Source organism: Lissotriton vulgaris, chromosome 1_2 (assembly GCF_964263255.1).
Source record: "Lissotriton vulgaris chromosome 1_2, aLisVul1.2, whole genome shotgun sequence".
Classification (NCBI taxonomy): Eukaryota; Metazoa; Chordata; class Amphibia; order Caudata; family Salamandridae; genus Lissotriton; species Lissotriton vulgaris.
Window position 1 is genome coordinate 111,007,747 of NC_141686.1, and position 25,133 is coordinate 111,032,879.

At 47.6% G+C, this 25,133-nt stretch overlaps 1 protein-coding gene across 1 annotated transcript in view; it reads right to left on the reverse strand.

Moving 5' to 3' along the window:
* Positions 1–25,133, reverse strand: part of LOC147734647 (protein mono-ADP-ribosyltransferase PARP12-like) — a 235,978-nt gene that overhangs the window by 182,116 nt on the left and 28,729 nt on the right. The window contains exon 2 of the mRNA XM_086952946.1: positions 11,385–11,776. Within this exon, the coding sequence (XP_086809072.1) occupies positions 11,385–11,728 (344 nt within the window). The 5' untranslated portion in view covers positions 11,729–11,776. The remainder of the gene's footprint in view (positions 1–11,384; positions 11,777–25,133) is intronic.

A 25,133-nucleotide genomic window follows, 5' to 3' on the forward strand; every position in this document is an offset into this window, starting at 1 on the left:
GCAGAGGCGTGCAGACGACCTTGGACAAGCCGACTCCACCGGAGCACAGTTCCTAGATGCAGCAAAGGGACTTGTTCCTCTGTGGGGCCCAATGGCAAACAGCCGCGCTATCCGGCACCTGACCCAGGCAGTAGAAACAACGATCAACATCACTGCTGGTATCCTCGCCAACAACACTGCGGAACTTCAGGCGGTCCGCCTTGTGACCCTTCAAAATAGACTTGTCCTAGACGTGGTCCTAGCCGACCGAGGAGGAGCATGCCGCATCATCGGATCCAGCTGCTGCACATACGTGCCTGACAACTCGCCTTCAGTCTACAAAGCCATTGAACACCTCCACAGACTTTCCTCAGAGGTTCACCAAGAACAAGAAGGATGGTCGCTTGGGAGCTGGTTTTGGGACACTTTGAAGAATTGGGGTTGGAAGTTGTTTTCCTTCGTGCTGATACCTGTTGTAATATTATGTGGGTGTTGCTTAGGTATCCAATGTCTGCCACCTTTGTGCGGCCTTGTTTCTAACTGTATGTGCCCAAAGACTTTGGACTTCCGAAATGAGCACATGAGTCCCCTCTATGAAGTAGAAATACGTGGCCTTATGGGGATAAATCCAAACTGACAAGTTGGCGAGACATGTTAAAAGGGAGGACTGTGGAATTTTAATTTGCGATCTGAACATTATCTGCGCCAGCTTGTCACCTATGTACTACGTGCACGGCAGCCATTTTAGATATCATGGTCTCCCTGTCCACGATCGATCGCCAGCACGTCCCTCTGACCCAGCAAGCATCCTCCGCGCACCCTGGCTCCCCCTCCCTCCTCCTCCTTATGAGCATGACCCTTCTGCATGACCCTGTCCTTGGGAGTCACGCCAGCGCCTGACCAACACCTCCTCTCCTCCCATGAATGCCCCTCTGTTGATAAACCTCCCTCCTGCGCTGGATTGTCCACGCAGCATGAATACCACTCCATTGATGGCCCCTCACCCCGTGTCCGACTGTCCACACAGGTCCGAGGCCATTGCCTAAGCCGGGAGATATCATTTACTGCCCTTTATTGTATGAGGTCGCTCTCCTTCAAAGGACCCTCTATTGATCCAGGCCTCCCCACCCCCCTGTGATATGATCAGGCGCACACATCCTAAGACTCGACGGAACACTCAGCTGCGTGATGGCCCCCTCCTTTTCTCAGCAGGTTGAGGACCTCTATTGTGAAGGTATATGGGGGTGGGATTGACACTAGGATTACGGGGATGTCTTTTTCTTGCCTTACAAAGATCTGATTGTATTAAAGGAAGGTCACATGCCATAAACCAGTGTATAAGAGGCCAGGCCTCCGAGAGGCTGTTAGAGCACCTCGAGATGATACCTTGTTGTCTGATCTGATGTGTTCTGCTCCGTCGGAATAAAACTTCTGTTTCCTGCCTTCTGGTCTCCGGCGCCTGCCTCATTGCTTGGTAAACTTGAATGGTACAAGGGCGGTTAGCGCCGGGCAAATCCTGAGAAAGGTCCTAGCCCTACCTTTTTCTACAACGGCTGAGTAGTTCATCAGTCCTTTCTAGGTGTGTCTGTAGACACATTTAACTGATGGCAAGAAACTCCTGTGATCAAAATATACAACGAACAGATAACATAGAAAAAAAGCCTAGGATCAGCCACCTTTTGCCCTTTACATGATTGGTTAGTCCCCACTAGGCATGGGGTAGCATGTTTCCCTTCACGGTTTGGGACAAGCCATGGCATTGTCAAAATTTTCACAACTTATCAGAGCAGATTTTGTATGGTAAGAAGGACGCAAAGTAATACCTGTGCCCGAACACAGCAGCATAGAAACGTGATTTATTTTTTATTTATTTTACTTGTGGTGTTTTATCTTGCCCAGATATTCATTCATGGGTACAGTTGAGCTTAAAAACTTTACAAAAAGCTTGATCTGATTAATTATTTTCACAATTGCTAGGCTTCTACAAAAAAGAGCATGTTTTCCAACATTTACAGACCTTCATCAGTGATGGTTCATTGCCCAGTTCACTAGGCAAGGAGTTCCACAGCTTGGCAGCCACAAGTGAGAAAGACCTTCCTCCTAGGGTCACTCTTTTAGCTAATCATGGTATGTTGTGCTTGGCCTAGTTGGCTAAAGTTCACTTAAACTTTTTGTTTTTCACCTACAGCGTTTTCCTGACAGAGAGCTGCGAAGTAGATGCTGTAGGTACTTGCCACTGCTAATCAGTGTGCAATTACAGATGTTCCCTGTATAAATTGTAGGGTTGTTTGGTTGTCTCTGATTGGTATGTCTGCAGTACTAGCAAGATCCCTAAGTGATGTGCACTGTGTGTGCCAGAGCTAGTACTGAGGAAATGCGCAGAGAGGGAACATAGGTCTTCAGAGTTGGGCCTGCGCGCATTATGCTAAATTAGCATGTTGTCCTGACAAGTGCTACCACTGTGCTACTTTCCCTTTTTGCATGCACATGGGGAACCCCTGTAGGACGTCCTGGGTAACCCCTAGGCAGGGTGCAGTGTAGGTAAAAGGCAGGACCTGTGCCAGTGTGGGTGCCAGGCCCTGACAGTGGAAAAGGCTCCATTTCATTTTCCCTGGTGAAAGGCCATTGTGCCCGTAGGACAGAATGGGGAGGCTGGGTGTAGTATTGTTAGCCTAGTTTCCTAAGACTTTGGGATGGAACAATGAAGTTTAGTATGTTTCAATTCACAGCATCATAGCGCATCTTTTTGGGTAGATGGTTTTGTTGCTGTGTGTCCAGAAAGGGCTGTGTGAGAAAATGGCAAAGTTTGGGCTTTAGACCTATTTACTTGTCTCAGCAGAATGTGAATTGCCTGCCTGGGTCTGGGAGAGGTGAGGAAGGCTGAGGGAGGTCGTGCCCCAGGGCAGGGGAGGAGACAGTGCCAGGCTGCCCTGCACCTGGAGCGGGGCGAAGGAGAAGCTTTGCGAGGTGAAGAGGCCTGGTTCAGAGCCATCAAACAATAAACACATCTCCCTCTGGGTGATTAAAGATCCAGGCAACCAGTATCAAAGAGAGGACAGTGACACTGGGGGGGGAGATACGCCAGACTGATTTAGGGAGAGCTCGGGCCCCTGAGCACAAGGCAACTTCAAAGACGATGAGGGGTATAACTGGAAGAACCGGAACCCCAAGACTTGGGTTATGTTTTGTCATGTGGGCAATGTCGTCGAGAACGGTCTCGGTATTGTTCAGAGAAGTGCTGGGAGCGCTTTGAAGACTCTGTGGACTGGTAGAGCCTCTGGCGGCTTTGACCTGTCTGTGATCGGGGAAAAAACCTCTCCCTCAGGAAGAGTTTCTGAATATGCTGCAGGAGACGCTTGGCCCTTGCTTCGTGATCTGGGGCTTGTGGGCAGTTTGTAACTCTTGACTGAAGAGAGACTGAAGGGGTGCTGCAGTGGGTCCCTTCTTCCTGAGCAGGACTTTGCTGTGTGCTATTTCCCGTACCCCAAGGGCACAAGGTGAGCTGGCTCCCTGTTCGGAACACAGGAACATAAAAGTTTCCAGGAAGTCTCAAGTGATGCGGTGGTGGAATTGTATTGTGGCAGCCGAGTCCTCCGAAAGGGTGCCTACGGTGATCGTGGACACCCGGAACGAATCAAGACTCTGACGCGCAGGGTACGTGCCTTGGTGCGGCTACAGGTGTCGGAGCGCCTGTGGATTGTGGGCATCGTGGAAGAGAGCCGAGAATCAGGATGCACAGAGGGTGCGTGTCACAATGCAGTCCAGGCACTAGTGGAGAGTGCCGGGACATCGTGGGCACTGAGAAGGAGAAAGTCTCCGACATGCGGATCGGCGTGTGGTGGAGAGGTGAGGCTCAGACGCGCAGTGTGCGTGTTGTGGTGCAATCCAGGCACCAGTGGAGAGCGCCGGAAGGCTGTGTGCACCAGGAGATGGAGCGAGTCTCGAACGCACTGCGGGTGCGTTTAGAAGGTGCCACCGGAGGTGGTGGTGAGGAATACCGGGGAGTGGTGAGCACCAGGTAGCGAAGGAATCCTAACAGCGCTGGAGAGGAGGGCCAAGTGATTAGGTCCTCAAATGGAACGTCAACTAGCACCAGCGTCGGGTGGAAGGCTTCGTGGAAGAAGTTTGTGTTGAACATTGGCGGTCCGGACCGGCAGCCAAGCCGCTATGGCAGGAGAGAAGAGTGGGGTCGCCCCCCCCCCCTGGTAAAGTGGATCATCGCCTGGGGGGTGGGGTGCAGGCCCGGAGGGACACTCTCTCGGCCTCTGGCTGCTAGCAGCTGTGTGCGCTTGTTGCTACGGCCCAGATTTCAGTCTGTGCTGGTCCCGGACGGGGCAGTACACGGGCCAGGGCCTGGAGTGGAACTTGGGTGTCATCGCTGATCCGTGTTGGGGGCAACCAGTCGCACACTTCAAAAAGCAGTTGTATAACGCTTTGCATATTTTCTGCTAATGAACTATTGAACTATTGAACAACGTCTGACACTGGATGTGCTTAACAAACTCATGGGGTTAGTACGCAACGCACTATGTTATGTTGCTTTTGCAGGATACAGGATCATAGCGTAGCGCACGGCATTGATTGTTTACTGCACTGTACTGAATTGCACTGTGACGCATTACCTTATCCTTCCTTGCACAGGGAATGCTGGTGATGATACGCATTGCATTGTTTTCCTATCGTACTGTACGTAATTGCAGCGTGGTGCATTGCTGTATTCCTTCCTTGCAGAGGGTATGCTGGTAGCGAACCGAGTTGCATTATCTTGTATGAAATCAGTACAGGATCTTGACGTTACGCATTGCATTGTTTCACTGTGGCACGGTACAGAAACCCATCGTTAATTAGTGAAGTATTCCTTGTATTTTGCAACGTGTGTGAATCTAGTGATACGACGTACCTAACCTGTAACTGTTAGTTAGAAGTAGGGGTTGGGGATTAGAACTGCCCAAACCACCGGGAACATTATTACCCATTGTATATGTGTGCAAGTTGTATTGTGTGGTCATTTCGTATATCTTTGTATACAAAGTATACTCGTTTTACACAAACTTGTGTGGAGACCATTTGTGGTGACACCATTGGGGTTGCTGTGGGCGTGGTTGCATATACTGAACACTCGTGCCTTGGAGATAAGCCTGGCTGCTCGTGTCAAGCTACTAAGGTGGTGAGCAGGGCTGTCTCGGACGGTGTACTATCTTGGCCTAACGTGGGAGCGGGGAGGTCTGGGTCACGCACTTGACAACAACGTTGCGCGCGGGATCCCCGGTATCTAACACGGTACATTTAATAGGTTTGCATTTTCTGACCGAAGCTTTGTATTTATTCTATAAAATGATAATTAATCAGTAAAGGGACCATGACAAATGTCCAACAGTGCCTTGTGTACTAGGCATGAGGATTTAAACCTAATTCTATGCTCCACTGGAAGCCACTGTGCTTTCACCAGGTCTGCCGTGATTGATCCAAATTTTCTGATATTAAACATTTATCTAATTTGCCCGCATTTTGCACCAACTGCATTTTCTTTATAGATTCAAGAGGCAGGCAAAGGTAAGGTGTATAGTAAAAGTCCAATCTAGCTGAAAATAATTCATTCATAATAAAAACAAATCTTTGCTCGGTTGAAAAGACTCATGTAATTCTTTTTAGCACTCTTAACTGGAAGAAACAGGCGGAGGTTACTAATTTATCTAGTGTCTATCATAACACCCTAATTTTTTAAAGTATGAAGTGAGGTTGGGGACTTCCCTAATGATGTTGGCCAAAAATGTTACTCCCATGTAGTGGCCTCTTTTTACGCTGCATACTTTCCGTTTCTCCCCCATTCAAAATCAAGCTGTTTCCCCACATCCATGTTTAACCCATAGACATGCAGTCATGGAGGACAGCTAAACTCATGCCCAGAATGAAATCACCTGTGAACAGTATATATGTGTCATTAGCATAAATGAGCATAATCAGTCTGAACGACTGGATTAGAAACACCAATAGCAACAATAGTACCACCGAGGGACTTTCCAAGTCAAGGGTTTCACCGTCGACCAGTGGCCCAAGTTCAACCTGCCAGACCACTCAAAAACAAAGAGATTTGTGTTTGATGCCAAGTCTGTCGATCCTTACTAGTAAGATGTGATGGTCAACAGTATCAAAGGCCGCTGATCAATTCAGCAATAAAATGGTGGCAGATTCATCACATCAGCAAGACCCGGAGGTTATCAAGCAATGCTGTCACTACAGATTCAGTGTTACATCCAGATCCAAAACCAGCCTGCAAAGGATGAAGCTTATGTTCCTAACCTGGAGAGGTGGTTGAATGCTTCAACACCACTCCCACCCTTTTGAAAGACACAAGTCCAAAGTGAATTTCAAACTCACACATTCCTGTATCAGCTCACTGCTGTAGGCTTGCTGTGCTCACTTTAACAAAAAAACTGAAAATGACACACACACATGGTTTTAAACACACATCTATATACTAGAACATAAAGGCCCCATCATCTTTGAAGTGCCAAACTGGTATGAAGCTTCTCGACCCCTATCCCGTACTTCCGAAAGGCTCTTGAGATGGCACTGGCACGTTCATGCAGGTACAGGTTAAATTAATAACAAGGATGAGGCCCCCTTACAGCTTTCCACTACTACTGAGGGATCCCTTCAGTCCCATGGAAGTTGTCGACTTTCACTGTGAAGGCCTATCAGGACCACTGTAGTTTTAAAGACAGGATTTAAATCCATCAAGGACATATTGGGTGGATGTGCTAAGGATTAATAAAAGCACACAAATGCCAAGCTGAAAATAGCCAAGATGGTTCCATCAAGACAGACAGCTCATTATGAAACCAACTGTACAAGATCCTCGTGATATGGAGGTCAGCGCCAAAGCTACACTAGAGGCATGCTTAATATTTTCACAAATAGTGAAAGCTTCTGCCCAGAACAAAACCCAGGTTGTAATGCTGTCGGAATACAAACCTACCCTCACCATTGAACTCCGGTTCACATTAGCAAGACACTCCTCCTCTTGTGGGCAATTGTTGATAATATTAAAGATGAATATTGTCTCAGTCCTGCACAAAGATGTGGTTAGGAAGAGATATATTATCTGCACAGGAGTTGATTTTGAAGGAATGGAAATCTTGTTTGATCCCAGAAGTACAGGAACAGGTTTTAAAATAGTATCGTAGACTGAACACGGGAAAGTATTATGTGTATGAATATAGGGCGGTGAATTACATGCTTCAGTTTGTAAAAAGGGGTATATCTCTTTTTCAATTCCACCTCTTAATTTGAAAATGTTATTGATTATATAGTTAAAGTGCATTGAAATTAGAAGTAGGTTTTGTGTGGTATAGTGAATTCAATAAGGTGCTGGTTTACCCACTTATATATTTAACAAAAATTAATTTTAAAAATATGTAAACATAATGTAACCAGAAAATAAATATTGCATTGTGGATTCCTGGCACAAGTCTTCCAGAGTTTAGATATAAGTGTTGAACAGCATGAATGATGGTGGTGAACCTGAGAGTCACCACGTAGTAACTTATTGATTTAGGTGGAAGAATGACACGCGATTCGAGGACTTTGGCCAGATACTGAATGCAAACAGCCCAGAAGCCTGAACAGCGTCAGTGTTTAAACAGGGAGGGACACGCCCAGAGTCAATAGGGCTGGAATACTGTCGCCATCTCTGCATCGGTGGACTACTAACCTGCCATAGAAACTGTCACATTTTCTCAGGCCTGACTTCGAGCCATGAGCAGCATTGTGATTGGTCTGAGCTGCCTGTTTGGCCGCTAAGGCACTGCCTGGGAGCCTGGCCACGTTCTCCACATGGCTGAGCAACACAGCCCCATGGAGAACATGCTAAGTGTGCATGACGGTTTGGCCGGCCCTTCAGAGTCCAAACCACTCTTCACTCTGCTATAGTGACAGATCCAGCCCGCCCGCCCGACCTGGCTTCGATTCCAGCACAGAGAAAAAATATGATATTAACGTCCTGTTATTATATATATTTTTTGTACTACTGGAATAGCAGTGGGGTATTGCTCCTCTGCCTTGCCAGAAGAGCTGCCACTGGTGACAATGAAGCATTTAATGGTAAGTAATGGACGGCCTCTAAGCCCACTGTACGCTAACAATATCCCCTAAGAGACAGCACATGTGCTTTCTTAGGGGAGATCTAGCAAGCACTTTATAGGAAATATTGTGCTACAGGCCTATAAAGTAAAAGGAGTCATTTTGTATGAATGTGTTTTCAGCTGTTGCAAGACATTTGCAAGGTTACTAATTGCAGACACACATGCCTCTATATATTCCTTGCTTTTGCTTTTCATATTTGGCACTTTGTGAGCTTGCACAATCTCACCAACACCCACTCTTCCAATGTAGAGCATTGGCTATTACCCTTCCCATCCCACCACTAGTCCTTGAATACCCGCTCTTGCATCCTGGAACTCTCCTTTAATCAGTGCCTTTATTTTGACACTTCTCTCTGTCTCCATTACGATTCCTACATACCTACTGGCCACCCTTCATACATATTGATGTGCAATTACAGTTCTACCATCATTTATATCATCTTTATCTTCTCTATTATTGACCTGACCACTCTCCACTACCCAGAGATTACTAACTTCCTACTGTCAGCTCATTTTCCTCTGCCTACTTGTTTTGGCCATATTAATTCCCTCATAAGGTAGATCTTTCACTTGTTTTCTCCTTTATTATTTCCCTCGTGTTTTTTTAAACCGCGTTTCACACTCTCTGATGTCAGAACTGAGAAACATTGGTGCCAGACTGGAATGTGTATATAATGTAATCTCTTTTTTTTAATTTTTTTTAAACGTTATAGTACTTTAGCACAGATGCAGTCCACTCATGCATCGCATCAGGATCATACTTCAGGTGTAGGGGTTTTCTCCACAGTATATACACATGTTGGTCCTTAGAGACTTAGTAATGGGAGGTTTGCTTGTTTCCAAAATTGAGCAACAGACAACATTTCAGCCAGAAAAATGTGAGAAATATGTTTGCCTGTTGCAGAACTCAGCTAATAAAAATGTAACCTCTGTATAACACTATAATCACTAGTGGGCCTAGTTTTAATTAACTAACTGTTATATCATGTATAATTTAATATAACTGAACCCCCAAAATTTCAGAATTATTGGACATGCCCAGCATATGATCCATGGTACCCCTCGCATCAGAACCTCCCCAACAATAGCTTGCTATTTCAAACGCAGCAGGCTATCTGACCAGCATATAATACCACTGCATCAGTAGTTGGTACGAATTGTCCTTGTATTGTGTGCATATTGAGGATCTAACAACAATAATCCATATTATGTCTCACGTGCCTTTAGTCACCTATTTGTTCTGGCACCCACAGGTCCATGGATTTTGTGTTTGGCATGTGGTGTCACATGTCCCATCATCTTGTAGTGGTTGGTGATGCACTTTGACACATGCGACTTAGATAAGATGATTATTTGTCTGTCTATACTTTAGCCCCTTTTTCCCCGCACAGGTCTATTTGGCTTAAAACAAGTAAATGAGCAATCTGAAGTTATTTGTAGGAGATAGGTCATTTAAACCCCTCCACATTTGAATGTCCCATTATCAAAAAGTGCCCTAAGCACTGGTGGGGATACTCATCGCCACTTCTTGAATCCAACATCAGTTATTCCCGGGCTAAATTCAGAATTGAGAGCTACCAGTGCCCTCTTAGTTGCTTCTCCAACCTCCACCCTCTATGTTGCTTTCCCACCCGTGCCCTCCGTGCTGCTTTCCCACCCGCGCCCTCCGTGCTGCTTCACCATCAGCTATTCCAGGGTGAATCTCAGGATTGTGAATTACCAGCCTCATGAGGGGCTAATATGTGGTAACCTTATACCTCCTAAAGAAGCCCCTGTAAAGGAGGAGAAAGTTGACGATGGTCTGGTGATAAATGCAGACACACCAACGGCGTTTATGGCTGCTACCAGAATCTGACACTCTTCATGCACCCAAATGTTGGAATTGGAGGAGGAAACATTGGAGGCAGATGTTGAGCGACTTTGTCACATCTAGTTTCCTACTTCCTCTTCTGTGAGTCCTGGGTACTTGCTGAAAGTGGAAAGAGTAGGAGGGATGGAATTAAATAAACATGTATGGAGTTTGAAAAAGAAGCATATGCATGTAACCTTGATAAGTCAACATCTGTATTACAAAAGGGAAAGACTGTGTCTAATGTTTTTTTTGCCGATTCTTTTATTTTGTTGAAACAAAACTTAAATTATGTCCCAGAGTTCTAATACGATTTAGATAGATTAAAAAATGCTTGCATCTGTGTCTTGGAAGAAGCCATGAGAAGGAAGGTCCTCAACTATCTTGTTCTACCTTCATCCAGGGCTTCAGATGGAGATAACGTATTCATATAAGAACTAGTCTTATTTGGGCAGCTCGAATACATTCCTATACACCTGGAAATCCCTTTACCAGATGTTGGTCTGTATAGTGCAGCTCTGAGAACTCCATGAGTCTTATTACAACACATGAAAGGCAAAGTTGTTTTTGTATGATGGTAAAAGTTGATTTAGGAAATCCAACCATCACTGCTTGGTGCTATGTACAAGAGTATTTACAAGAAACGTATCTTGCCCAAGCCAAGACACCTCAAGCCTTCCCCTCCTTTCATAATATAGCCAATAGGAGCATAACACCCCTAAAGGTCAGCCATCCTAGGAGGGAGAAGGACTCATAGGTATTCATAGGTATTCAGTTGGGTGATTAGTATGATTTAAGTTCCCCTCAGGAAGGTGCCCTCTGTTGAGTCCAATGGTCATTGAAACACTCATTTAAACTGTTAAGAAGCGCTGGAGTTCACAATTCAGAACGGGAATGGAAGTTTCCGACTGTGTCACATAGAAAATACATCATCGGCAAAGAGAGCGAGCTTGTGCTGCTTGCTCTTACTTTTTAGGCCATGAACACATCTGGTTATGAACCATTCTGACAAGCGGCGAGGTCATTTAATCTTGTTTGTGTCTCTTCCAGAGTTTCTTTCTATTGCAGATAGATTTACTGAAACACCAAATGGTCTTCCTGGATTAGCTTTACAGTCCAAGAAGGCTGTCAGATTTGGAGGCGGTGTTCAGACAAGCAGTGTTGGCAAGCACAACCCCCGTATTCTGCTCTACGCCGCCAGGGTAAAAACCAGCAGACTTGGATTTCTGTGAAAACACTTTGCCCACCTCTAGTGCTCACCTCTCCGAGCCACCCTCCTGTCTCCAATTCTTTTTCTACAATCAGATGTCCCTTATGCCACTAAAGATCCTACCACTTACTCATTACCAAAGATGCTTTAAAGCAGAATCCTACAAACAGGCAGAATAAGTTATCACATAATCTTAACTCACCCATGTCTATTACCACGAATGAAGCAATGTCCCAAGATGAAGTAGCGACAGAGGTGCAGACGCCCACAGTCCGTAGCCTGACATTTGTTCCCCAGATACCCTGTACAGAGGCGAACAGGAGACTGGACCATCACCGTGCCCGGCTCTGGCTCTGGGAAGCGCTTCTCCTCCTCACGCAGAATGCAAGCAATATGTTCTGGTGTAAGGCCAACGAGACTGGGGATATCTGCGATCAACAAGCGGCCTCCATGCAAACAGAGTTGCCTCGTCAGGCATGCAGAGAAAGCTGGATCGGACATGCTTCCATCCTCAGCCGGTGGTGGTTCTGTGTCCAGGTCAAACATGGTGGTAACTTTCAGCCAAAAAGTTCTGGATTCAAACACCTGTCAAACCTGAAACGGTAAAATTAGTCACTTCTGAAGTCTTTGTGAAATTATTCAGTGCCACCCAGATGCCAATTCACTTTTCCAAACACTTTGACTCTCATTGACGGTCCTGAAGAGATACTAATATAACAGCATATTTTTAAGACTCTTTTAATACCTTTCTCCCAGACTTGATTGCCTGATTGACACCAATAGTTCGATCTAACACACTATGTACTATGTATTGAATCTAATTGTATGCAAAACAAATCCAGAAAAATCGTAGAGGTAAAAAAGTAGAGATGAAAATGCGGTAGCTAACATGCAGGTCTGCAAAAAATACAAACCTGTGGAGGAACGACCATCAATATTTAATACTTATATTTGTGAATTATACATAGACATAAATTAAATCTTAGTCTACCACCATTACTTCCTCCTTACTCACTCCTAACGCTAACCCTTACTTCAACCCTCACTAGTGCGGTTTCGTATAGACAACACACCCTCCAAGAAAATGGACATTTATGATATTGTTGGTATTTTGCAGCACTTACATACTGCGGTAGGTGCAACTAAAGCACCAGAAAAACTACTTGACCACAAACTTATTTTTAATTGGTGAAAAACAAGGACTTGATCACTTTCATTGCTTAAAGACAGCTTTCATCTGGGTCGGCTTTAGATTTGGTGGAGCCCAGTACCACAATCCTTGTTAAAGCCCCCTCCACACAACCTTTTGTTTCGTACCTTAAACAAACTCATGTGTAAAACTGCTGAATTCATGCCTATTTTTAGGCTCAGGTGAATGCTGTTCAGGGCGCATAACGTTGAAAATGTAGTATTCACTGTATTTCTTAAAATAAGAAAAACAATTCCTCTTGAAGCACACAGTACAGAAGGGGAAGAGGTGCACATTGAGTGAGTAGCCCATAGAGTAGCGGAGTCAATAAACACACTCTGCTACAAGGCATTGTGTGGCGCACACACAGTGGCAGGTGCAAGGCTGCTTTAAGCACAGCCAAGTGCACGCTGCTTGAAACAGCGAGTCTTTGAAAACAAAATGCAAAAAATTTAAATTTGGAGCATAGGAGAGCCAGAGAGAAAGTGTTAGAAGACTAAGCCTTATGTATCAGACCTTTACAAAGAAAATATGCACAAATACAAGAAGGAACATAGAGAGACGTGAGTTCAGGAGAGAACTAGAGCGAGCTAGAGACTCAAACTTGGTTCCCCAATTGTTAAGTTAGCAGCTCTAGCCGTTATGCCACATCTTCTACACTGGCCACTCAGATTTGTCAGATGGCAAGACTGTAGGCGTATTGACAGCTGTGTCAAAAATGCCAGATCAGACTGTACACACCAGGGCAGCAGCATGAAGCTGGTATGGATCAGACTGTACACACGAAAGCAGCTGTCTAAAGAGAGGCAAGGTGACTGTACACAGCAGCACAGCAGAGTCAAAAGGGTCAAAAACCTGACTGTATGTGTTGGGATAGCAGTGGAAAGACACAGAAGCAATCTGTACATCAGGAGAGGAGTACAAAGTGAGACAAGGGCATACTGTACAGATAAGTTCAAGTTCAAGTTCGGGCATTTGTATAGCGCACTACTCACCCAGAGGGTCTCAAGGCGCTTGGGAAGGGGTACATTATTTGTCAAATAGCCAGGTTTTAAGTGCTTTTCTGAAGGAGATGTGGTGTTGAGTAAGGCGGAGGTGAGTGGGGAGTGAGTTCCAGGTCTTGGCAGCCAGGAAGGAGAAGGATCTGCCATCCATGGTGGATTTTCGGATGCGCGGGACTGCGGCGAGGGCTTGATAGGACGATCTAAGTTGGCGGGAGGGTGTGTAGAAGGATATTCGAGTGCTGAGGCATTCGGGTCCTAATTTGTAGAGGGCCTTGTGTGCGTGGGTGAGAAGACGGAATGTAATTCTCTTGTTGATGGGAAGCCAGTGGAGGTCTTTTAGGTGTCCGGTGATTTGATCTTGGCGAGGGATGTCTAAAATGAGTCTTGCTGATGCGTTTTGGATGCGTTGGAGTTTTTTCTGTAATTTTGCTGTGATTCCGGCGTAAAGTGTGTTACCATAATCCAGTCGACTCGTGACCAGGGCGTGAGTGACAGTCTTTCTTGTCTCGAGGGCGATGCAGCGGAAGATCTTTTTGAGAGTGCGAAGTACGTTGAAGCAGGAGGATGAGACTGTATTGACTTGTCTGGACATCGAGAGAGAGGAGTCTAGGATGAAGCCAAGGTTACGAGCATGGTCTGTGGGTGTGGGTGCTGTGCCCAGAGCAGAAGGCCACCAAGAGTCGTCCCAGGCAGAGGGGGAAGATCCTAGGATGAGCACCTCCGTTTTGTCTGAGTTGAGTTTTAGGCGGCTATGTTTCATCCATTCGGCTACTTCTTTCATGCCTTCGTGAAGATTGGTTTTGGCGGTGTCGGGGTCTTTGGTGAGGGAAAGTATTAATTGGGTGTCGTCGGCGTAAGAGATGATGTTGAGGTTGTGTTGACGCGCGATGGAAGCGAGTGGGCTCATGTAGACGTTGAAGAGGGTGGGATTGAGTGATGATCCTTGTGGTACTCCACAGATGACTTCAGTGGCCTCTGAGTTGAATGGAGGAAGTCGGACTTTCTGAGTTCTTCCAGCTAGGAACGAGGTGATCTAGTCCAAGGCTTTACCTTTTATGCCGATGTTGCTGAGGCGTTGTAGACTGTGTCGAACGCGGCGGAGAGGTCGAGTAGAATGAGGGCCGTTGTTTCTCCGTTGTCCAGTAGTGTTCGGATGTCGTCTGTTGTGTGCTGTGTTTGGAGCGAAATCCGGACTGAGAGGGATCGAGGGAGTTGTTGGATTCAAGGAAGGCGGCGAGCTGGCTGTTGACGGCTTTCTCAATGACTTTGGCCGGGAATGGGAGGAGGGATATGGGTCGGTAGTTTTTAAGTTCAGAGGGGTCTGCTGTGGGTTTCTTCAAAAGGGCGCTGAGTTCGGCGTGTTTCCAGCTTTCTGGGAAGGTGGTAGAGTTGAATGAGCAGTTGATGACATCACGAAGATGGGGTGCGATGATGGAGTCAGTTTTGTTGAAGATGTGATGGGGGCAGGGGTCGGTTGGCGAGCCAGAGTGGATTGAGTTCATTAGGTGGATGGTGTCTTCAGTGGTGATTGGGTTCCAGGCGCTAAGGAGGTTAGTTGGCGTAGTAGGGTCTGAGGGGGGTGGGGAGGGTTGATCGCTGGGCGTATTCTCGAAGCTGTTGTGGATGTCGGCAATTTTGTAGTAGAAGAAGGAGGAGGATAACGCATCGCAGAGGTCTTGGGAGGGAGTGATGTCGTTGGATGCTGCGGTGGGGTTGGTGAATTCTTTGACAATGTTGAAAAGTTCCTTGCTGTTGTGAGTGTTGTTGTCGAGACGCTTCTTAAATGCTGATTTCTTGGCGGATCAAATCAGTTGGTGGTGTTTGCGGGTGGCTGCCTTAAGGATGGCCATGATGTCGGTGGTTGGGTTTTTTCTCCATGTTTTCTCCAGGGAGCGGCATAGCTTCTTTGATTTTTTAAGGTCATCACTGAACCAAGGAGCCTTTTTGCTGGCTGATTTGATCTGGTGCTTTTTCAGGGGTGCTAATACGTCAGCACTGTGGGTGATCCATTGCTTGAGATTGATGACCGCTTGGTTTGGGTCCAGTGGGAGAGTGGGAGGGTTTTGGTTGAGTGATGTGAGGAGTTGGTCGGAGGTGATTTTGTTCCAGTTTCTCCGAGGTATAGGTTGTGGGCGGTTGTGGGTCAGGGTAGTTTTGTAGCTGAAGTGAACACAGTTGTGGTCCGTCCAGTGGAGAGTTGTGGTGTGATCGAAGGAGATGTGCTTGCTGGAGGTGAAGATAGGGTCAAGCGTGTGTCCGGCTACATGGGTGGGGGTGTCAACAAGTTGTTTGAGTCAGAGATTGGCCATGTTGTCCAGAAGGGTGGAGGTGTTGTTGTCGTGTTTGTTTTCAAGGTGGTAGTTGAGGTCTCCCAGTAGAATGTAGTTCTCGGAGGCGAGGGCATGTGGGCTGACGAAGTCCGTGATGTCATCGCTGAATTGAGTGCGGGTACCTGGAGGCCTGTAGATGAGGGTGCCTCTAAGTGTGGTCCTAGGGTCGGTGTGGATCTGAAAGTGGAGATGTTAGGCGGTAGCAAGATTATTGTCGGAGCTGGTCGTGATTTTGATGGTGTTCCTATGGATGATGGCGATGCCTCCTCCTGTTTGGTTGATGCGGTCTTTTCGGATCATCTTGTAAGCGTCCGGTATGGCTATGGCGATGTCGGGTGCTGATGATGTGTTCATCCATGTTTCTGTAAGGAAGGCGATGTCCGGTGACGCAGTGTCGAGTAGGTCCCAGAGTTCAGTTGCGTGTCTGTGGACCGAGCGGGTGTTAAGCAGGATGCACTTCAGGCGGTTAGAGTCGGAGCTGTGTGTGGAGGAAGTGGGTTTGGTGAGGGTCCTGATGCATGTGAACTTGCAGGAGAGGCAGGCGAATGGGCCATGGGTACGTCCTGGGATGGCTTCGCAGCATAGTGGTGTGCGTCCGGGGTTGAGGGCGAGGAGAGTTGTGGCATCATATGTGACTCTAGAGGGTTGGGTGCAGCGGGGGCCAGGGGGTCTGGCGCTGGGCGCGGTCCAGGCGCGGACGGGCATAGACGGGCTTACCTTTGGCGCACCTTCAGTGTGGCCGCAGCGCGTGGACGCTGCGCGTAGGTCCATCTGTCCATAAATGGATAGTGGAGGGGGGCGGAGCGTGGGAGGGTCAGCTGGGAGGCGGGAGCGGGGAGGAGACACGGGGACAAGGTAAACACAACAACAACAGCAAAATGGCGGTAGGGTAGCGCGAGACAAAGCAGGGGCACAGTCGTCGTTCAAAAATGCCTAAATTCAGTACAAGCGCAAATTAATTAATTATTTTACCGCTATGCAGGAGCACTGAGCACAAATAAATAAATAAATCAATGCAAACGATACCAGGCGCTATGAAATCGCCGAGGCACTTTCTCTGGACAGGCAGGGGGCGAGGAGGAGCGAGTGGGAGCGACCGCTGAGTACAAGATCCAGACGGTCACAGAGGCAGAGGAGGACGGGGCCTACAGAGCAATACTAGTGTTTGGGAGGGTCAGCTGGGAGGCGGAAGCGGGGAGGAGACACGGGGACAAGGTAAACACAACCACAACAGCAAAATGGCGGTAGGGTAGCGCGAGACAAAGCAGGGGCACAGTCGTCGTTCAAAAATGCCTAAATTCAGTACAAGCGCAAATTAATTAATTATTTTACCGCTATGCAGGAGCACTGAGCACAAATAAATAAATAAATAAATGCAAACGATACCAGGCGCTATGAAATCGCCGAGACACTTTCTCTGGACAGGCAGGGGGCGAGGAGGAGCGAGTGGGAGCGACCGCTGAGTACAAGATCCAGACGGTCACCAGTGTACAGACAGTGTTCAGACAAAGGTAGACTGAACACAGCAGGCTGGGGCATAGCTTCCATTAGTGCAGCAGGTGCATTGGCATCGGTTTCCAAAGGTCTGGGGACCAGTGAACCCTGATTATAGCATACATGCCAACATTTATTTTTATCATTAAAGTACATTGAAGCACAAATAATGTTAGGCTGGACACAGCTAAAATGAAGCCATTTTTGGCCTAAAAAATCTAGTTGCAGGAGAAAAACTGGGTCTGCTGGCATGTAGGTTGTACCTTGCACTTCAAACAGTGAACCAGAGAACCGGAGAACTATTTCCTTCCTTGGATTAGGGCCCATGAAATACTGACTCCACTACTACTGATAGCAGGAGAGCAGGGAAATGAGGCAAGCGCAGGCTGCACTTCAGGGAACCCCTGTAAAGTAAGACACAATAGATCAGGATAGCAGTGAAAAAGAGGAAAGCTGTACATTGAAAAGAGGGCCCTGCAGACTGTGCACATTAAAACATACAGGCATGAGTAGGAACACTGTTCACAAGAGGAAAGTATTGCAGAGTGAAACAGAAACCTTGCACATACATACGAGAGAAGGAAGCACTGTATTCCTGTATTTGTAAGCTGCTCTGTCGAGGGCCGGCTAACCTTTCCTGAGTCAAAGGAGCTTTGTCTTTAGAGGCCTGTCCTGTTCCAGAAAGGATGTAGTCACGCTGCGCTCCGGTTGACATACCTCTCCATCTGCATCCGCGTGAGCGCCTATGTCCGTCTTTTATTTCCAGGATGTAGTGGAAATGAAAGATGGACAATGGAGCTCGTTAAAAGCCTGGCTTTGATGTTTGAACACAAATTGACACAGTACTGTAGCGTTCTAGTTGATTCACGTCGCGCTGACGTGATGTACGGCGGCCATGTTGGCGCCGGGTGCGTGCGCAGGCATTAGCGCGCTAATCACTGCACAGAGCAGAGCGCCGGCCGGCGCTCCTCGGAATTACATGTTTCTTGTAAGAATAAACAAGAGTTGAACCTCAACCTCCTGCTGCATGTCATTATTAGATAACATTACAGTGGCGACGAGGGTAGGTGGCCCAACCAGACTACCACGAGGAGCACAGAAGGAAGATCGGACTCCACGTGGCAGCCACAAGGCACAGAAGGACACACACACGGTCATCTAGCCCACCAGACGCAGAGAAGGTCTACCTGGCGCAGCCCAGCCGATGAGACAGCACATCCAGACACGGCAGGAAGCACTGAGGTACAGTGAACCCGAGGAGCGTGGCAGTGCCACAGCCAATCACAGAGGCGGCGTATAGGCCAGATAGGCAGCGAAACCACTGCACAGTCAAGGACACACGCACCACGTCCCTGCAAATCAACGCCTAAGGGGTGTAGCGCTGGCTACCAAAGAGGAGGAGGTGGGGACCGGCACCAAGAGTCCCCAGAGATACACACACACAGGGATCAAGGACAGCACCCCGGGCAGCCCCACAGGCAAAAGCACTGACACAACAGTCACCAAGGAAGTGAAGATGACTACACCGGCGGGGTATGCGATTGCGCCTGTGCAATTCCTGCCGAAACCCGGAGATCCACTGATGAAGTGGGAGGACTGGAAAGAATATATAGACAACTTCATAGGGGTCCTGGAGGATGAGAATGAAGAAAAGTTCACCCCTCAGAGAAAGAAACGTATCCTGTTGCTGAATCTAGGTCCAGAGGGACTCAGAATCTACAAGAGTCTGGTACCGAAAAAAAGAGAAGATACTGACGACGACGTGTATGCGCATGCAGTGGAAGACCTAGATGAACGTTATCGCCCCACCATCTGCGTTTCAGTGGACAGATACAATTTCCAGCAAAGGAAACAGAAGGCGGGAGAAACCGTCGAAGAATATGTAGCGGCCCTGAGGAAACTGGCGGCCACGTGCAAATACGCACTATGGGAGGACGAGTTCATCAAAGACCAAATCGTCATGCACACCACGAGCGCAAATGTACAAGACAAGCTGTGGGCGAGTGGTGACACCACACTCAAAGACGTATTTGTTATCGTGAAGAGGGCGGAACTCGCACGGAGGTGCGCAAACGCAACCAAGAAAGAAGTGGCCACCCCGACCATGGTAAACAGGATACAAGAAGAAGAACACCGCAAAGACCAAAGAAGCAAGACGCCAGGGACCAAAGGAACCAACAGATGGCAAGGGAAGCAGGCGTACAATGAGAGCAAGAAAACGTGTTACAGGTGTGGAAGTGGGTCCCATGAAGCACATGATAGGAGATGTCCAGCGTTCCGAGCCAAATGCCTACACTGCGGCATCATAGGCCACTATGAGAAGGTGTGCCGGAAGAAACAGCAAAAAGGAATGGTGAAATATGTCGAGCAAGGTGGCGAAGACCTGGAGGAAGTCCCAGAAGAAGAAGTGGTCACCGTCTTATGCATATACGACCAGGTACTAAGTGTGGAAGGGAAAAGATCGACCAAACCTGTCCTAGACATGTCCATGGGCGGCATCACCATCACCGTGGTGGCAGACACCGGATCTCCGTTTACCATTATTCAACGGGCAGTATGGGAAGTAGAGTTCCAACCCCAGCTGGGCCCAGAATTGGAGAAATTAGACATTCGACCAGTCACCTACAATGGTGATCGCATTCCCATGTTGGGATTCCGACGCCTGCTGTTCGAGTTCAGAGGCCGATCGGCATGGTGCAAACTATACGTCGCGGAAAAAGGACCCTCCGTTCTAGGATGGCTAGACCAGGGAGAGCTGGGAATAAAACTAGACCCCGGAGGGAAGGAACAGATTCTACTCACAGAACAGGAGGAATGGCCGGACATGAACAGATGGAAGAAGAACTACCCGAAAGTGTTCGGAGGCACCGTGGGCAGAATGGAAAAGTTCCAACATAAGATCGTGCTCAAGGAAGGAGCCATCCCAGTTGCACACAAGGTGAGGAACGTACCCATAGCAGTGAGAGAAGCAGTCCAGACGGAACTCCAAGAATTGGAGAGGAAGGGCATAATAGAACCAATCACCTGTGCGGAATGGCTGGCGCCCCTAGTTGTCGTAATGAAGCCCAACGGGAAGGTCAGGCTCTGTGTGGACCTAAGAGAACTGAATAAAAACATCGTAGTGGAGAAATTCCCGCTCCCCAGAATTGAAGAGATGCTGGCCAAGACCAGAGGAGTAAGATGGTACTCCACCATTGACTTGACCTCGGCCTACCACCAAATAGCCCTGCATCCGGACAGCAAAAGCCTCACATCCTTCATCACCCCGTTCGGGTGCTATCGGTTCTGTCGAATGCCGTTTGGACTGGCCTCGGCGGCGGCAGTCTTTCAGAAGATGATGCACCAACTATTCAGAGACTGCGAGGGCGTCCAGTATTTCCAGGACGACATCCTAGTGATGGGGTGCGATAGGATGGATCATGACCGGAAACTAGATAAAGTGCTACAGACGCTGGAAGTCAAGGGCCTCACGGCAGAATGGTCAAAATGTCGGTTGGGCCTGCAATCGGTGACATACCTAGGCCATGAAATAGGACAACAAGGCGTCAAACCAAAGGCAGAAAACGTGAAGGCCATCGCTGAAGCACCGCCCCCCAAGAACAAGGAAGAAGTCAGGTCGTTCTTGGGAATGGCGGAGTACTATAGTAAATTTGTAGTACACTTTGCCTCGAAGACCTACAACATGAGGTTGCTGACCAGAGAGAGCACGGCGTTTCAGTGGACACCGGAAGCCCAAGCAGAGTTTGAAACCATCAAAAAGGAGGTCTCAGGAGCCATACCGCTCAAAGGGTATGACCCACAGGGTACCACGGTGCTCACCACCGATGCCAGTGACAAAGGGCTGGGCGCTGTACTGATGCAAGACCGAGGAAGAGGGGACATGGAGACAATCAGCTTCGCATCCAGGGCTTTGACGGATACCGAAAGCAAATACAGCGTCATCGAGAAGGAGATGCTAGCGGTGGTGTGGGCCATGACGAGGTTCCGGCAATTCTTGTGGCGTACCCGATTCCTGCTCAAGACAGATCACAAGCCGTTGGTGAAAGTATTAACATCGTGCGGACACGCCAGCGCCACACCCAGGATATCCAAAATGTCCCTAAAGTTGCTAGAATTCAGGTACGATGTGGAATACATCCCTGGGAACAAGAACCGAGTAGCGGACTACTTGAGTAGAGCAGCGGCCATGGAACCTGGAGAGGAAGACCCTGCAGATAAAGGAGAAATGGTAGCTCTCATAGAAGACCAAGAGAGGCTGATCAGCCAACAAGAATGGACCGAAGCATATGAGGAAGATACCGACATCAAGGAAGTGAAGGTGCATATCATACAAGGGTGGCCAGACAAGAGAAATGTGAAGACGAACCTGAGGCCATATTATGAAGTAAAGGAGGAACTGTCAGTAGGAGACAAGGGGATATTCATCTACAGAGGAGACAAGGTGGTTCCCCCAAGGAACCTCATCAACAAGTTATTGGACTTATTACATGAAGGCCATTTGGGCATAGGAAAACTCAAGGCCAGATCGAAGCAAAATTACTGGTGGCCAGGTATGGACATAAGAGCAGAGAGGCATGTCAGGGAGTGTTCACAATGTCAAGGAGCAGACAAAACATTGAGACCACTGTGTCCAGCTCTTGGAAAGTTCGACAATCCCTCCAACCCGTGGGAAGAGCTGTCCATAGACATCTTAGGGCCGGTGCTAGATGATCAGGGCACGCAGAAGTATGTGTGCGTCCTCATAGACCGATATTCCAAGTGGCCAGAGCTAAAGGTGAGCAAATTTATGGATGCTGAGAACATCTTGAAGTTTTTGTCTGAGACGTTCACTAGGGAAGGAATCCCCAAGTCCATCATAAGCGACAACGGGCCACAATTCACGTCGGAGAGATGGAAACAATTCATGGTAAGAAATGGCATCACCATCAGACACACGGCAATATACCACCCGGCAGGGAATGGTCTAGTAGAACGATTTAACAGAGTAGTGATGGGAGCCATACAAGCGGCCATATCCAGCAACCAAGACTGGGAAAAAGCGCTCGAGAACATGGTGTGGGCCTACCGGATAACTCCCACAAGCACGGGGTACAGCCCGTTTCATATATTGAGAGGACGCGAACCCTTCACGCATGACAACAGGATCTGGAAGGAGAAGGTGGTAACCAGTGAGTGGTCCCCTGCAGTAGTAAAGGCCAACCTAGAGAGAGCACAAACAATCTACACCAACCACTACAACAAACGGAGGAATGTGAAAGAGACTGGCCTGGAAAAGGGAGAGTGGGTGAGAGTAAAGCTACTATTAATCAAAAGGGGGGAGGGGGGATCACTTGTCCTGTATAACCTGGGTACAGTTCTAACTAGAAAGACCCTTGTTTTAAAAGACCCTCATACACGTGTAATCATGGTGGTATTGGCGGTGTATCTTGATTCTCCGCCTTCGTTTACACGTCTGTGCAGAATCACGGGGTCAGTCGGTATGCACCCTCCACCCGGAGGAGAACACCCTAGGTTAAAACAGTAGTGATCAGTGATTACTGGTGAGGTGACTGTGCTCTTCTTAAAAGCAATCCAATCTTGCCGGGAATGAGATAACTTTATTAACCGGGATTGAATTGACAATGGAGGATATGGTTGAATACGCGGGAGAGGAACTATTAGGATTCATACATATTCAATCCTCCTGTGTGCAAAAATGGTCGACATGTTTCGGCCTTTATCGCCCAGAGGGTCGGTACGGCTTTCTTCAGGACCAGGTGAGATTGGTGAAGGGAGTGGCTTAGGCCTACTCACTATTGACGGTCAAAATTGGACCTATGGGTGAAAAAAGAGATTGTGTTGCTAGGGTGTGGGTCATGATCATTAGTACTAAAAATTAGTTTGGTATACTTTGACAAATTAAAAACTGCGCTGTCAGACTCCTAGACTCAGGGGGACGAAAACCACCTACTCAGGACTGGCAAAACTAGTCATGTAAGGGAACCTAGATTCATACTACGTTGGAAGGGAAGCATTGGTTTTTGAATTCATGCTCCTCCCCTTCGGTACCTTTGAACATTTAGTCAATCCGTGGGATGTGTAGGAATCCCTGTAAAGGAACTGTAACATCCCCTTCAGAATCATGGGATATGTGGGGAGTTATTGTTGTTAAGGGAACGCTGTATGTTATGCTACAACAAAAGCACACCCCTTTAGACATTGGTAATTCTGTGGGATACGTAAAGATCCCTATACGGAAACTGTGACATCCCTTCAGAGTTTTTATATATGAGGGAAGTTATTTTGACTGAGAGAACACTATTATTATCCTACCCCAAGACGAGGCGATAAAAAATGCACATAGCCCTTTTGAAACACATACCTTCCATTAGTTATAATCAACTTCTCACGGGTACCCAGAGGCTTGAACAAGGGGCTCCTACAAAAATAATACAAGGTTAAGCTCTTAAGGCCCTTGGGGGTACCAATCTATTCAGTTGCGCGAGCCTTCGTTCTCAAAAGCGTCTTACCTTGTGGCTCCGCTCGTAATCCTGCAGCTTGTGCTGTCTCTGCCCCTCGCGGTCCCGGATGCGGCTGTAGCCCGAGATGCCGGGTTAAATGGTCGCATTCCGCGTTGGGGTAGAAAAAAGACTATTCCGAATTGTTTAGAGAGTAAAGCTAGCCACTCTACAAAAGAAAGGAGACAGCAAGTATAGCAAGCCGATGCAAGTCAAGGAAGTATACGATCGAGCGGCTCTGCTGAGCGACGGTAACGTGTGGTCGCAGGACCGCATGGCCCGGTGCAACAAGATATTGAGATGGGGACGAAGGGACACGGAAGGTGGAGACATGGATGACTTGAATGTGGAAAGTAGGCCAAGCGGAAGTGAGCAAGGTGATGGAGAAAGTGCAGCGGAGGCGCGAGAAGGTGAAGAAGACATTGAGACTCAAGGAGCTGAGATGGACATGTTGGGAGGAAATGTGAACAGTGACGGAGAGGTGAGCGAAGGAAAGGAAGAGACCGGAGCGCAGTGTCAAGGGACTCGAGAGAACACTGGTAAGGTACCAGGAGTGGAAGGCAAGTCGTAAGGCCACCCAGATTTCAAGACTTTGAACTAGACAACGAGTTGTAAGTGACTGTATTTGTGTTTGGTAAAAGGGGGAGATATGTAGCGTTCTAGTTGATTCACGTCACGCTGACGTGACGTACGGCGGCCATGTTGGCGCCGGGTGCGTGCGCAGGCATTAGCGCGCTAATCACTGCACAGAGCAGAGCGCCGGCCGGCGCTCCTCGGAATTACATGTTTCTTGTAAGAATAAACAAGAGTTGAACCTCAACCACCTGCTGCATGTCATTATTAGATAACATTACAAGTACTTTACCTCTTCCACCTTCAATCCCAGTGTCATCCAGTGTTTGGTCTATAATAATATGTGACTGAAATAAATTAAGCTATCGCAAACTAAATGTAGGTCGGTGTGTGTTTGTTTAGGGATTAGTCTGGCACAGCTCCAACATGAATGGATTGTTGATTTAGATCGAGATCAAGCGACACTGGAGCTGGTAACATATTTTCTTCTCTCTTTCAGTCTCTTTCAGTTCCTTCCATTGGCCTGTCGCTGAAGCAAAGCCAGAGTGCCAAGATATGCGGGCATTGATTGAGATTTCCACCAGGATTTGGGAAAATAATTTACATAAATTTGTCGGACGCACAATGATTCTCAATCAATATTATTGGGGGGTTTACCAGTGAGCTCACATAAGCCCTAAACAAGCATTTGCAATGCAATAGGTCTCGCATTTGCAAGAGATTAAGCTATTTTGCATTGTAAGTGACAATGCCTTTTATTAATGTGCTGGTTTTGAAAGCAGGTAAATAAAAGGCATTGTCATTTACGGTGCCAATAGCTCAAACTCTGGCAAATGCGAGACCTATTTAATTGCAAAGGCTTGG